Raw genomic sequence first — 15,435 nt, forward strand, 5'->3', positions numbered from 1 at the left:
AATGAAAAAAATATACGAGCATAAGAAAGGAAACAGGAGAGAAGTAACAAAACCTGAACATTAAGAAAAAAAATCACACTAGAATAAGCGTCTATTAGCTGTAATACTGAAGCAAGATATCCCAGCATGGTACAGAAAGGATTTTTAGTATCTTGCTAAATGTTTCAGCTAAAAGATTGTTGGATCTGTGAACAAGACTTACCAGCACTCTAGGCTATTTGTCCAGTAATTCAAAGTGTAAGGACTGTGTTTTAATCAAACGAGTTTTTAGCAGCATACCTTCTGTCTGTCGGTAGAATGTAGAGTCACTGCCACAAATGCTTCCTTCATTTTCAAAGCTTCCTTCAAAAAAACCTCCTTCTGCTCAAAAAAGACAGTACCATGCTTTAGTATAAGAAGTACCCATTAACAGCAGAGGCATTATTAGATTAGAATATTCACTCAATATACGGTGACACTGCACACAAAGAGGGATAACCGGAAAATTCCTTCTACCTTTTATATAAACCACAACTGCAGGAGTTTTTATACAAAACATGACTGTTTTTCTACGAAAGACCTCTCATTCATTTTGGATGGAGAAAACTATTTGTACAGTAAGAGAGAGAGAGAGGAAGAAGCTACTAGGTATAAAACTTGCATGGCAGAAGTTAAGTACAGGGAATTTGCCTTTAATATGACATTTGGAGTTGAAACAGATTCTACATTTTAAAGGGCAATGCTGTATAAATAAGCCAAAACCCAGACATGTATACTAGTATTCATCTTCAAAGGGAACAAAAGGTTTACCTAACAGTTAGATGGAGAGTAGAAGAAAGTTAGCAATGACATTTAGACTCAAAGGCCTTCCTTAGAAAGGTCTCACAAACAGCGCACATGCCACTGCAACTTGTCACTGCACTGTTCACACTTCCATTCAAGGACAAATTCAGTGAGACCATGGCTTAAGTAAAGGCCACACATCATAGTAAAGTTCTGAAAGATCCATGCCCACAGTTTTTAATTCCATTGTCCCACTTCTGCCCTCACGGACACGGATTTTCTTGTCTTCATACATATTTGTTCCCAACTGTTAAGGAATCTTCTCTAGAAAAATGAATTTGATACAGAGAAAGCAAAAAGACTAATAAATCAGAATTTAATGCATAGGTTGCTTCTCCCTAGAAGCTTTTATGCCAATATTCATGAGAAACACCTAAAATTTTCACTCAGGACTAGAGAGGCCACTTACCAGCCTATATTTCAGAAAAAGACAAAGTAAAGACTATAGAAAAATTACAGTCTCTGTACAAATTTCAGAAGAATTACCTTAGGAAAGTATCCTGTCCAATAAATACAATGACATTTCAAAATTCAGCTGTGTTTTGAGTAATTTGCTGAAGTTACCACTATGACACCAAACGCCAATTCTTCTAATCCATGTTATAGCTCCAATTACTCTTCTTATGGGGTGATGCATTCTAACACCATAGTTAAGGGAGAATCATGTCTTTCATTTAAAAGGGTGATGCCAATACTTAATTGGCATTTTTTAAACAATTTACAAACATCAATACAAAAATAAGATGTGGCCAGTTTCAGATCCTTAAGCGTGCAAAACTCTAAATGAGGACAATCTAAGTTTTGGTCAACTTGGATACTGAATGTATTCCATGTTAACCAAATTCTGCTTCAAACACTATGGAAATGTGGTCCAAAGCCAAATGTTGAATGCAAAATTATTTTCTTATTCATCAACTACTCAGAACTGTGATAAATTTTGGAACACGGGCTAGAATAAAAACTGCAGTATACTCTACGGACTGAAGATAGCAGTTCTTCTGTACTACTGGCATACTGGATTAAGAATTCAAAGAACGTTTAAACAGGTCTCTAGACATTTCACCTCTTTTTTCTCCCCACTGAGGTATTTCTTTTAAAAAAAATAGCCTTAAAGACATCTTTTTTGAAATAATCTCAGAATTTCCATCGTCTCAGCTTGTGTATTAAAGTAAGTAAGCTAGTAAGAAATCAACACAGCTGTTCTTACCTGTTACATCAGGACAAACTCCACTCTCCAGTCTATGCTTCTTGTATAAGTTCTTCAGGACTTTAGCACTTCCAAAGCACTTAAACCGGCTTTTGACATTATTATAGTACCAATCCAGAGACTGGGTCCTTAGAAGCCTAAAACAGAAAAAGAAACTACATATTTGGAATGATTCTACAACAAATAAACATAAACAGTTTACGATCCTTTTATGTAAAAAAGGATCTTTTAGGCCTCAGAGCGTAAACATATTAATTTCTGAATACTTCTTTACTGTTTGTACTTTGCAAGTATCTGGTATACTGAGCTGCAAAATAAAAAAAAGGTAACTCACGAGCAAATATCTGCTTCGCATTACTCAAGGTTTTATTTGGTTTTGCTACCATCAGAAGAGGTGCTCTCCCCTTTTACATTATAATGCCAACACTACAGCCTTTTGAAAAATATAAACAAGCCTTGGAACAGCACGGGAAGGTTTTAAAAATAGCCTTTATTTACACAGATTTACAGATAAGGTAAGAACATTAGCCCATTAATGCACCACAAACCATAACATTTTCATAAAAATATATCACTGCTTTTATTTGGGGAAACCAATAGAGTAGACAAAGCCTAATTAGAAGACCTTAAAGCAGAATGAGCAAAGAACAGTAGGCAGACAACCTTTTTGGGGGGGAAGGACTCACAACTGCAGTTTGGTAACAATAAGCATCACTGATGTCAATAATTCATCCTAATGGGTTTGTCCCCAGAGCTCATATACTTTTATAAAGCCACAAGATACTGTCAAGCACTGTATTCTCTTCCACATGGCAGAGGGCTCTTGCTCTACCTGTTACTTCAGTAGTGGGTAGTAGACCACCTGCACCATATTCCCAGGCAACACAACCACAGGTTACTGCAGGGTAACCCACAGCAGACTGGTACCTTTCCTATCGAAGGTGTCACTGGAGAGGGGGATCCTAGGGGCCCACCTATAAATTAAAGCTGACTTACCCAAAAGCCTCCTGGAAGGAGAAAGAAGTCTGAGCCAGTGAACGTGAACTAATTCTGAGTGTTTGCTTCCCCATTTGAGCTCATTTGTTCCTTTGCACATTGCCACAGTAATTTATTTTTAATTCATTTACTGCACTTACATTGCAGGAACCAAGATATTTTTCTAGGACATGAAAACATTTCATATAAAACAGTCGTTAGTATAGGTAATGTCCCCTTTGTAATAATTATAAAAATTGGGGTCTTGGGACTATAAGCCCTATAGAGCTTGTTACATAATTAAGCAAAGAGATGATTCTTAACATCAAGATTTTAGAAAACAAAAGGCTAAGGTTAATGTCCAGTGTCAATATATGAACCCCTAAAGAAGTGATGTTACTATCACGAGTGCTGGACTCTCAGCACTTCCAGACTTGAAGACATTCAGATGATTTAATTCCGTTTTTTAAACCTGGGGTCGTGGGTGAAAAACAAAATAAAATGAAAGCCCCACTGTAACCTTTAAATTTTCCTTCAGGGGCTCTGGACTTTTCTTTATGATGTGCAAAGCAAGTGACAATCCACAATTATTGGTTAACACACACCATTTCATAAGCAAATAAAATACCACCTATTGAGAGACTAGCAGTGTGGTTCTTACTTGGCACTGAACCTCAGGAGATACTCGATAATGAACAATATGGAGCCTGGTGTTTCAACAAAATGCTTCCAGTCCGGCTCCATATTTTTTGGAGTTTCAACATATTGCTAAAAAGGAATATCCACTTCACGTAAAGCAGAACATCATGAGATAGTCCACTTCTCTGTCACCACTGGAAAGCGTTTAGTAGCAAACACCAGCAGTGGGAAATTAAAAATAAAGATCAGTGAAGCCTATCGTATTCAAACTGTGAACTCGTGAAGTTATGTTAGTTGCTCTGCTGAAGACAAAAACTGAAGAAAAAGCACATAATGGAACAGAAGCATACTTTTTCTGTATGCTGTGTCAGCAGTTAGATGCAGGAGAGATGTTTAGAGATAATGTAAGAGTATTAGCCCTTTACTATCTGTTTGCACAGTAATATCCCAAGCCTAACTATGGTTCCCAGGAGGCTGGTTAGTTCCAATGTTCACCATTCTACAAATATCACTAACATGTGACAGGGGCAAAAATCCTTTTTTTCTGGAAAAAGCCCTTATACACAGGGCACAGACGAGTGACATCTGATGAAGCACAAGTGGCTGGTGATAGAGCCCAAGCAATGGGAAGCATGCCTAGGTCTGTCTGTAAAGTACTAGATTTCTGAATTCCTTTAATGCTGCCACCAAGAAATCTGTTATGATGTCTCTCCAAGTCCTGACCCACTGACCAGGGCTTGGCTGCTGGCACAGTGATAAGTCTGTGCATGGAGGCAAATTTCTCTCCCAAACCCGCAATTCTTTGGCATTTTGAGAACCTGCTTTCTTTGTGGGCTGGAACCATTTGCTTTCATGGAAATTGCATCAGAAAGGAACAAACACTATGTCTTCTGCTTGCTGAATTTGATTCACTTTTGTCCACTGAGTTTCTACAGGTGCTGGGAGCGTAAGATTTCAGTCAATAGCATGGAGTCACAATCATTATGATGGATAAAACTAAATCTGCACAACTGGGTTGGAAGCGGCTTAGCAGGAGATTTTGGCCAGGAAGGATGCTCTTCTGTCCAGTGAACACAGTATTCTCCACACTGTCCACAAAATAGCACTATCACCACTGGCAGACTCACAGCACTGTGAGTCCTCAGACACATTGCTTTAGGGCTTTCAGGATCCCTATCAACTACCTTAGCAGGTTTACCAAGCAACTTCAGCTCCACTAGCTCAAAACGCTAAACTTGTCATCTTCCTGGAAGCCAAATAGACCTGTTCTTAATATTCAGACTGAGTGACAAGGTACCAAAAGCAGAAAGTCACCTATCTCATTGTACAAACTGTATGAGTTAAGATAGTCAGTTATGAATGCTGACCTGGCAACTTTGGAAAAAACAAGAGATGGGACCCACTGCAAGCCTGCTTCCCCTTCTTTTTCCCCATGTTACCATGTTTTTCTGGGTCTGATCAATACTGTTTCTGTAAAAACAGAAAGCTAACAGCACTGATCTTTTAATGAGGCGAGACATTGCTTTGCAACTAACACAATTTTATAGACAGGCTTTGTATTTGTAATGATAACATTTTCCGTATGTGAACTTTGGAAGAGTCAAAGAGATAGATTGTACATCTCAAAGCAACAGTGAAAGAAGATGTGCTTGCCTCTTTGTACTAGCTAATCTGGTGTAAACACAAAGATTGGGATTTTTTTAAAAATTTCCTCATTGCTGCAGGATTAACATTTTGTGAGTAATCTAATCAGCTCATGCTTCTCTCCTATGTTGGAGAGCTACCAACAACTCCAAATCTATGCTTCTGTCCTGCACACATTTTATAGCAGATTACAATGCCTCCTCCGAAGCTTTTCAGCCTCTTAACTTCCAAATAAGTCACAAAGTCCCTGCTGATTCCTCCTGGGGAGAAAGGATTTGGAGAAGAGAGTAGTTCTCTTATGGATACTAAAGTAAAGGACCCACCCAAAAGACAAATAAGAGCATTTTCGCCTTATTTCAAAATCCTTTAATGTTGACCTCTATTTTTAAGCTGTATTCTGCAAAAGTGGTCCATGAGTCCAGAATAATAAAAGGACTATGACAGCGTTAGCATTAAATTGTTTCAATGAAACACTTCCCTTAACACCTCTAATAGAAAGTGTGCAAGTTCCCTCCCTGAAATGGAAGTTCACACTTAAAGGATATTAGTTGTAAGCATTTTAAAGAAGCAGGAATGGTTGAAGCCATTTCTCTCTCTTGCTGTGCCATAAAGACTGCTGTGTGTCTATTGCTGAATAACCTTAAAGGCTAAGGACATTATTTATGTTATATAATATTGCCATGGAGTTGAATTGCATTTTGATGTGCTTTTAGCAGAGGCGAATACTGTGATTTTAAAATTCTGCCTTACTAGAAAGCGTGAAAGCTAGGCAGACAGTTTTTGTTTAATAACATTAAAACTTGAACGAGTATTATAAAGCCCCAGTCTTTGTTTTTAGTGCAGCAGTGTGCTTGCCTTAATCAAGTAGCATCGTAAGAGCAATGGATAAGCCCATTAAAATCTTTACAAGCAGTTTTCAGTACACTTCTCACCTGCAGCACCCAAATGCTCAATTTCTCGCCTGAGAAAAAAAGTACATCAGCTGTGCTGGAGCGTGAGGACATGAACCGTCTCTCTCATTATTAGCAGCGATCGCCAGAAGGTCACGTGAAAGACGCCACTCACGCATGATGACAAGTATTCAGTGCTCAACGCAGGAGAAGGTTGTTTAGTGACTGATTTACCATTTTAATTTTTTTTTTTCTTCTAAAAAGTTGTGAGGTTTTACTTTGTCTAAAGGCAATATGAAGCTTCTGCAATAAATTTTCTTTAAAAGGTAGTACCAAATTAATGTTCATGACCTTAATCTCTCCTCATAACGCAAGTTGAACTACAAGGAAGCATTTTATAACACTTTTCCATGAACTTTGTGAGAAGTTTTCTCCCACAAGAAGAACTTGTCACTTACAGAAACTAGACTGCAGCTCAGTAAGTCAGGAGGTGCTTCTGGAAATCTGAATTTAGATTATTTAAATGTCAGAGTGAATACATAATCACTTGGAGTTTCCTTGCTGTTGACTTGCACTGGAAACTGAAGACTCCTTTTCAGCTTTCTGTTCCTATCTTAGCGCATCTTCCATAGCTTTGTGCCAACAGCCAGGCCAGTAAACTCTTCTAGCCCCTCAATCTGACTCCAAAATCAGAGCCATAAACTTCACCTGCACATCAGCAATGGTTTGTACAAACAGTTATGCTGAACAATTCCTATTTCTGAGCTCTCCTCCACATATGTATTGTGAAATGTTAGACATGAGTTTCATGCCACCCTGCTAGAGCCTCTTACATTCACTTGAGGTGGAGGCATGCCCTTGGAGCCCCAGCTGAGCCTCCTGAGGCTGACTCCTCTACCCTTTGCCACCTTTCTACCAGAATGATGGGAATCATTCTGTAGGATAAATGACACTATCTATTGCCTCCCTGTAGCCCCCCTGATTCTGTCGATGGGCCACAACATGTTAAGACACTGGAAATCTGACTTTATGACCCTTGGGTATATAATGACTGTAATAATCACAGAGTAATATCTTTAAATATAATTTTTATACTTCCTTTTGACAGGAAAAGGTGCTCCTTCGAATACTTGTTCATTCTTTTTAATCATGTTAAACTCATTCCCATCCCCCCCAATTAGTCCAGCATTACCACTGCATTTACTAGTAGCAGACTTAAGGGTTGGTTGCAATTTTCATTATAAACTCAGTTCTTCAGGGTTTTATAACTTAGTTGTCAGATGTTCCCCTTGGTTCTTACTTTGTAAAACAGGAAATAATAAAAAGGACCCAGTAGCAGACCCACTAAAGTAATGTCCATCATAAAAAAGGTCATCATTAAACAACTACTTGAATGGGCATCAGCACTACTCAGCCCTGAAATGCAGACATTCCGCAGCAATTTCTCAGACAACTGATGATCAGCTAACAACCAATCAAGCTCACTAGAAACCAAATAAAACAGTTGCTGAAAATAAATATTTATCTGGGAAAAAAAGAAGGAAGAAGGCTTTAAAAATAGTCACCCTGTGCTTCTCCTGCTGTGCCTATGCCCTAGTGTAACATCCAACCTCTGGTCACTCGAGACCTGCATTTGGCAATTGGCTAGATTAAGTCAGGAAGGGAGCTGCTTTACAATTCCTGGACCTTTTTACTTCTGTGGATGTGACAATTTTTTTAAATTAAGTAATTAAAATTTAGAAAGTCAAACAAACCCACCTGTGAAATACAGGCCTATCCACAGATCAGAACTGCTGCTCCGTGGGAGATGCCAAAATGCAACACAACCACATCAAACTGAAGAAATATTAGAAGTTTACATTTTCAGTGGAAAAGCAACATCAATGTTTAGTTTTCACTCTTTCAAAGCACTCCCAAGGACTCCTTGAACTGCCTGGAGGCTCAGCCATAAGTGAAGAGATGGAGGGGTTGAGAGCAAGGGGAAGACTGCCTGTTGACCTATGCCAGAACTGGGACACCAGTGGATAGGACCCCTCCAAAGCCAACCTCCTTAGCCACACTGCTGGGCAGGAGACAGAGCCATGCTGCAGTTAAATATTCTTATCTTTAACCATGATGTTCCCCCACAGGCAGGTGACCAGTGCTGTAGGACTAACATCCTCGAAGCCCTGCCCACCCCGGGGAGCTGCACGTCCATCACCCTCCGGCTGCATTGGCACTATGCTACACATCAGTCTTCTGGGACACTCCAGCTAATCCAGATTATGCTGCCTCAGGCACACCGTCTGTCACAGGCCCCCTGACAGGGGCTCTCTCCCTGTACTGGCCTCACACAGAATACAAAGCTCAAGGCCCTTGTTTTCATGGCCTCAGCCTAGTGCCCAGAGAAACAATTAAGATTTAACCTGTCACTTCTTATTTACTCAGTTTTAGAGTAAAATTGCTTCAAACTCAGCATCCTGAAATGTTCTTCCTCTGCCAATAGCAATATTTGCTTTTTCCCTTGGGCTGATGTTTTAGAGCTTGTGATGTATTGTTCTTTATAACTTGTTGAATTAAAGTATTTAAGTTCCTTTCAGTTTCAGTGAAATCAAACATACTTCCAGGTTCAAGAATGCAACTTCACCTTTATTCCCTTCAGGATGAATCACTACCACAGCACATAAAACACTGCACACATGAATATCCTCCCAACACTCAGGTCACTAAAGATCAGACTTAAAAAAATAGATTGAGAAGGTTCAGCCCCCTGAAGTCATGAACAGGAACTTCTATACATCAACCTTTGGCCAAATTCATGTCATTCCAGGATGGGACTTACATTTCGCTAATTGTTTTGCACATATCCCCTACCCGTGAAAGGCAGTTGTTCATGCCTCAAGAGCAACAGATCCTAAACATTTAGCCCAAAAGGGCACTGTTAACTCTTTATGACACTTCCTTCCCAAGCTTTAAGTTGAAATCCTATTTGTTTTCCTCTAATGGCATTCTGCAGATCACCCATCACTCCGGAAGAGCTGCTCCAGAAAATTTCTTCTTCCCATTATCCACAGCAGAGGGCTGTACCCGGATTACACTGAGACACGTGAAAGCAGGGCACACTGACCTGTGCAGGTGCGCACAGGAAAGGCTACAGCAGTGCACAATGCATACTATGCTCAGCAGTCAGCAAAATCCAAGTAATAGCAGAGGAGAGACTGTCTCAAGTCAAAGCATCTACCCCAAAATGAAAACTGTCCAACCAAGTGAAAACATCATCTGTCTTTCCCACAAGTGGAACAAAACAACTCTCCGTGTCCCTTATAATGAAATCATGACTTTCCTGTGCCAGCAGAAATGAACCTGGCCCAATAATCACACTGCAGTCTACATGTATGTTAATTATTCAGAAAGCTCAACCTACACTATTGTACTATATAAGGCATTTCCTAAAAATACGCATCCTCCCAACCATTCACTGAGAAATTCACTGTCCCAGTTTTGGCCTTTAAATTCCAACATGGAGCAACATACAAGAAATAATAAACTAAGGTTAGCACAGAGGGGAAAATAAGGAATTTCTTTTTTCCCAAAAGACAGCTGCATGTGCTACCCTCAAATTTGCTTAGTCTGTCTCCTTTACCTTTGAAATCAGCAGTCAAGAAGTTAGATGGGGAGAAAGACAGAGTAGGTTTTATACAGAAAACTGAGATATACTTTCTGAAAGAAAGAAAAGATCAAAACTTATAACAAGTTCACCTAATCCTGATTATTGAGGGAAGTACTAAAGCGTCTACCACCTGGGCCCTTTAAACCAAGCCTCAGTGACCTTCCAAAGGGAGACGCCAAGGATTGCTCACTGCAAAAGGTGCCAAAGCGAAGGAATCGCTGCATTATGCAGCAGGCCACAGTAAGTGATCGTAACCCTCCCTCAAAATACTTTACTGGCTCATAAAAATAAGATCATGAGCCATACTAGTTCAAATAAAAGGTTCACATAGCCTCTTACTCTGTCTCTGGCCATCCGCAGATGCTAAGGAAGAGATTACAGGAAAGGTGCAAGTGTGGAGTGACCCTGCCTTCAACACACACTGCACTTGCCAGCTCAGGACTCCATGTTTGACACTACAACAGACCATCCTCAAAGGACAGTCTTTGACAGACTCATCTTCCATAAATTTGGCTATACCTAACCTAAATCTAGGCATACTTTTGGCCTCCTCAAAGCTCTCTGACAACAGAGCCCACAGCTGCATGCCACACAGATGCATTTGTGACCCACAATCCAGGTGGTAGCTTGATCATCTAATCTACATTAAGATAAACCATGAGATTGATGATCTTTACACATGATTTAATTATTGGAAAGTAATCAGTATGAAAGAATTCAGGAGTAAAACATCTGCCTCTAACAGCCTTTTTGAAAACAAGAATGGAGAAGGTACAGGTGTCCCTCTCAAGAAAATAACAGACTTAACTGATGCTTTATTAAAAAAAAGAAAAAAAAGAGAAAGATTAGTTGCAATTCGTAACCCCTATCTTAGCAAAGCAACATTCCTTGGAGATCACATCTAGACTGCAGATAAATGTTTGAATACATTTGCTGACAGACATTACATGGAAAGATTAAACATTGGCCGTATGCAGTGACAAATAACTTGGTGGGTATGGATCGGGTTTGCTTGGTGGTATATTGTGATCTTCCAGAACCGACGAGTTCAGCTGAAGTCAAGCCCATGAAACACAAGAGGTCTAGACCTGAGGTGAAGACACCCGTAAATTTGGCTGTGTACTGCTGATGGTTCCTGTAACCCAGTCAGAGTGTTTACACCCTCAAACTCTCCCTGAGAAATGCCAGACCTGATATACCACCTTCGGTTCAGATTTACACCCTTTTGCCGTTTATACCCACTCATGCTGCCATCTGACAATAGATTTTCACTTACCCAGCACTATGTGCATACTCCTCCATCACCATATCCTCCTTCCTTTTCGGCAGTCATCTGCATACTTAACTTACTTTTCCTGTGAAGCTACTTAGGTCTTCTCTGAATTTTACAACCTTCCAATTACATTCCCCCAGAATTAAAGAGGTTCCTTTGACAGAGGCTTACTGCAACAAGACACCTCCCTTTTAAGATTTCTGCAAAGGATAAGATTTGAACAAATGGTGGCTGGACGTAGGTCAGGTTCAGTGGTTTTTACACATCATCCCGAGTTAATCTTCTCATATGAAAACGGTCCGGCTAAAAAAGTCTTCTGGCTTAACTTGGGCACAAAGGCATCATTCTGGTTTGTTAATGAAGGCTGTGAGTGTGTCTTTGGTGGTCTGTTCCCACAGAGGATAAGTGTCCTGCAGCAGGTGAGGAAAACACTGAGACAATACCAGGTGTAATTGGAGTTATGGTTTGATCCTCCAGCAGGAGAACACACATAAATGCTGACATGTTCTAATCTTAACTGAGCTATTTCGGTCTGTATTTTCCCTGTGAGACTGTATGTCAGGAATCCCTGGCTCACGAATGAATGCATATTTGGCATATTAACCTGACCTGCTGCTCCCAGGAAGCACGTTGTGTTTTAGGGTAACTCAAGTGAAAATACATATTTTGCGGCAGTTATAGAAGTCAATTTTTAGAAAGAAGAGGGTTTTCAAACCCAGTGCTCCACTGTAATTTAGCTGACTGTAAACACCAGGGGTGAAATCACAACTGTGGAGAGTTAACGGCAGTTAAAGCAATGACCTAAGAAGGGGCAGGACCTCTCTTCAGGCATCTACCAGCAGTAAAAGATGTGAAAAGCCATATCCAATACAGCTCCTGACAGTATCTCAGCAAGAGCTAATAAGCTTTTGCCATAACAACATGTTTATAATGATGTTTGCCATGTCTTACAGCCATTAGTGAATATTCTTTCTCCATTTTTGCTTTGCAAAGTGAGCATCAGTTGACTGATGCTTATTTATTCAGAGCTGACTTCTGAACCTGTCATTAAGTTCAAAAGGCTGCATTGCAGAGAGCTTGCAGTACAAGTGTACTGCTGCTTTCAAGCCATTTTGGCAGAGCCTTAGGATATGACAGAAATGGGATCACATAGGTGTTCCCCTTGCCCCCACACATGATGATCACTCCCAGCAGATATACAGCTAGCCTGTTCTTAATGACTGCTGATGCTCCCCCAGCCATCCACTCTGGTGTTTTCCTCTCCTAATGTAGAAAGGTTTTCTTAACATTTAAGCTGAATCTTCCTTGTTTCTATTTAAACAAGACAGTTTAAGATGTTTGCTTTTTTTTTTTTTTTCTTCCTAAAGGCTAAAGAATCCTGTTTCATGCCAGATCATGTTTTCTAGCCATCTGATCATTCCCACTGTTTTTTTCCTGGGACAAGGAAAAAAAGACCCAAGTGGTCTATACCTTGTTTAAATACAGATCCCAGAATGGGTAATTTGAGGTCTTACCAGTACTCTTTCAAGATCCAAATGTAACTGTCGGGATACAACTTAGCACAGCACAGACCCTGTGGATGAGATCCCACTGAGAGCACCAGATATGCCATGGTGATATCGAATCTGGGCTACGCAATGCTGTGAGTCACACATCCGCCAAAGCCTTGCTGAGACTCGCAGTGTAGAAACTGCCAACTCTTCAAAAAGAAAGATCCTGTCAAACTAAGTCAAGGGTATTTTCACTCCACCTTTTCTTTAAACTGACGATAACATGGATGCCACTTTCAGAAATGAGGTTTAAAGTGTATCTCCTCACTAGCTGGCAGATATACCAATAGGCTAAAATGTCACTTTTGTGGGAGAAATCCAGGCGCTCAGCTGTTACACCTTCTTATCAACCAGCAAAAAACTCTCATGGAGAAAACCATGAAGCTTGTCATTCACAAGAAGACTTATGGTCATATCCGTACCAATTCTACCCCACCTGCACAAAAAGCCCATCTCCATTTTACTCCTACTTTCATTTCTAGATTGGTGTGTAACAAACCCCAGATGCTACTGCAGCCACTGTGGATCATTCAGTGGCCAAAAATAGTCTGTAGTCCTCATCTCAGTGGTGTAAATGGAGCCCAAGAACCTGTCACCCTCTTTTCTCAGCCCTTCTAGGTGCTTCATTTAATGCCTAGAAATCACTTCCCCACCACACTGCCAAGTATTTGCCTCTTAAACCTTTCATTAAAATGCTTATCTTCACACAGCAGATTAATACTACCTGCCAACCCCGGTAAAAATTAAATAAGCAGCCATTGGTTTTTTGAAACCAAATTGAAACAAGTCCAAATCCAAATGCCTGTGTAAAAGCTGGAACACTCAGATATTGCCGAACTGGAACATTCCACATGTTCACTTCAAAGTACTTTTTATGAGGATATTTTAAATTTCAGGATACATTCATGACATTTGCATATGATCTACAGGATTTATTTTATGCCATAAAAATTGTAAATATACAAATAAAAATATCAGCACTGAAACAAATCTTTCCCCCTTAACCAAAAGGAAATATTTCACTTTATCTGAATACCTTTTTCCCCAGAAATTTAATGTAAAATTTGGTCATCTGGTATTAGATAGTTTTTCAGGCAAATCATAAGAATTAATCGATACTGCACCTTTAGTAAATTTATGACACTCACATGCACACAACATGCCAAAGCAAAATACAAATAAACATGAATCAAAGCAAGTTATTAGAGCTACACTGCATGTGGATATACTCTGTCTTTTACTGTCATATGTTTCTACTTGCTACAATACATCAATGTAATTTTTATTTCAGATTTCTGAAAGATGACAGGCAAGAAGAACAAAAATCCACACTGACAGTACCTCAAAATGAATATATCCTGCTGTTTTTCTTAAGAAACAACAACAGCAAGAGATATTCATAAATTCTCAATTGGAGAGGCATTCATTTCCTGCTGTGCTATTACTACGAATTTATCCTTTGCACCTACCCACAAAAGTGAAGGAAAATTCATACAGAAACTTCATGTAAATAAACTTCAGAATGCAGACAGCAGCATCAAAACACTCTCAGGAACATCTGGTCATTGAACTTCGCATTCATGTTAATGAAACAAAAGTATTTGCAGTCAAAATACAACTGAACATAAATGGTTACGAATAAACACACCATTGACCCACATGAGATGTTTTCCATTACCACAGCAGACACCAAATGAAACAACAGAACATAAAGCCACTTCAATTAGTTATACAAATTACCTAAGTGAAGGCTTTTCTTTCTGGAAACTTCATTTTTAATCCACAGATTCTTGAAAAACCGCTGAACAACAAAAAAAAAGTGAGGTTGATGAAGCATAAAAATTTTCACAGAAGAGACACAAACTCTGCTCCATCAGAAAAAAATACCAGAGGATAAACCATGCAAATCAATTCTGTAATCCTGATTAGAAAAATACGCAGGGCTTTTAATATAGAGCTCAAGAACACCAAAAAGACAACAATCCTCCGCTTTAAGGTCTGTTTCTGTTCTTCTGTCGGGAGAAAGCTGTGAACAAACAGCTGCAAAATGCCAGTAAAGATGAGAAGAATCATCACCACGTACAATCAAAGAGAAAGTTGGGCTCATTTCAAGATTATTTAAAAAAAGAAAGGGCAAAAAAAAGAAAAAAGAATTCAAACAAGCCCAAACCCTTAAAACTTTGCTGGGGAGTGAAAAGATGCAATTTCAGTTCCCATCTTTCATACTGGTTATCTCACCCCCTAAGCCCAGCTTCGGCTAATCTAGGCTGCACTGTTTTCTTCTGGGAGCTGTGCACGCAGTGACTCCACCACTCCCTTTCTGAGATGACATGTATTTGTAGCTTTGCGACGCCACAAGCCACAGAACAGCTTAAGAAACATGTTGTTCAGCTGGAGGCACTGAAGTGTTATCTAGCAGGAGGATGACACCTCCAAATCCAAGTCCCATGCAGGTCCCTAGCTGGGCGGTGTAAGGAAAGTATTTCCTTGCCACCCACCCACCCGTCGTGGTAGGAGGAGGAGTGAGACTGAGTGGTGCTGCACTCCCCAGACAGCAAACTACTTGGACATGGTTTGGACATTTATCCAGCAGTTAAAGCAAGACTTCTTTGAATTACAGTGGAAAAATGAGCTAGATGGGCAATAGCAGGCCAGCCCCAGAAGGTCGGCTCAGTCAATCACTGCACCTCAGCAGCTCTTCCCAGCTCAGACCAAGGGCAAATAAGGACTGGGCAAAGATACATGATGCTGTGCAACATTACTTTCTACTGCTGTGTGCAAGTGAG

The 15,435-nt window shown here is 39.9% G+C and overlaps 1 protein-coding gene across 2 annotated transcripts in view; it reads right to left on the reverse strand.

Moving 5' to 3' along the window:
* The window catches only part of MYRIP (myosin VIIA and Rab interacting protein), a 216,088-nt gene that overhangs the window by 54,153 nt on the left and 146,500 nt on the right, over positions 1-15,435 (reverse strand). The window contains exons 3-4 of one of the 2 annotated variants that reach the window (XM_059818657.1): positions 2,030-2,166; positions 280-360 (exon numbers count right to left, since the gene is read on the reverse strand). In XM_059818657.1, the coding sequence (XP_059674640.1) occupies positions 280-360; positions 2,030-2,166 (218 nt within the window). Of the gene's footprint in view, positions 1-279; positions 364-2,029; positions 2,167-15,435 lie in introns of both variants that reach the window. The other variant, XM_059818658.1, reaches the window with a different exon arrangement.

This window comes from Gavia stellata, chromosome 6 (assembly GCF_030936135.1).
Source record: "Gavia stellata isolate bGavSte3 chromosome 6, bGavSte3.hap2, whole genome shotgun sequence".
NCBI classification, from domain to species: Eukaryota; Metazoa; Chordata; class Aves; order Gaviiformes; family Gaviidae; genus Gavia; species Gavia stellata.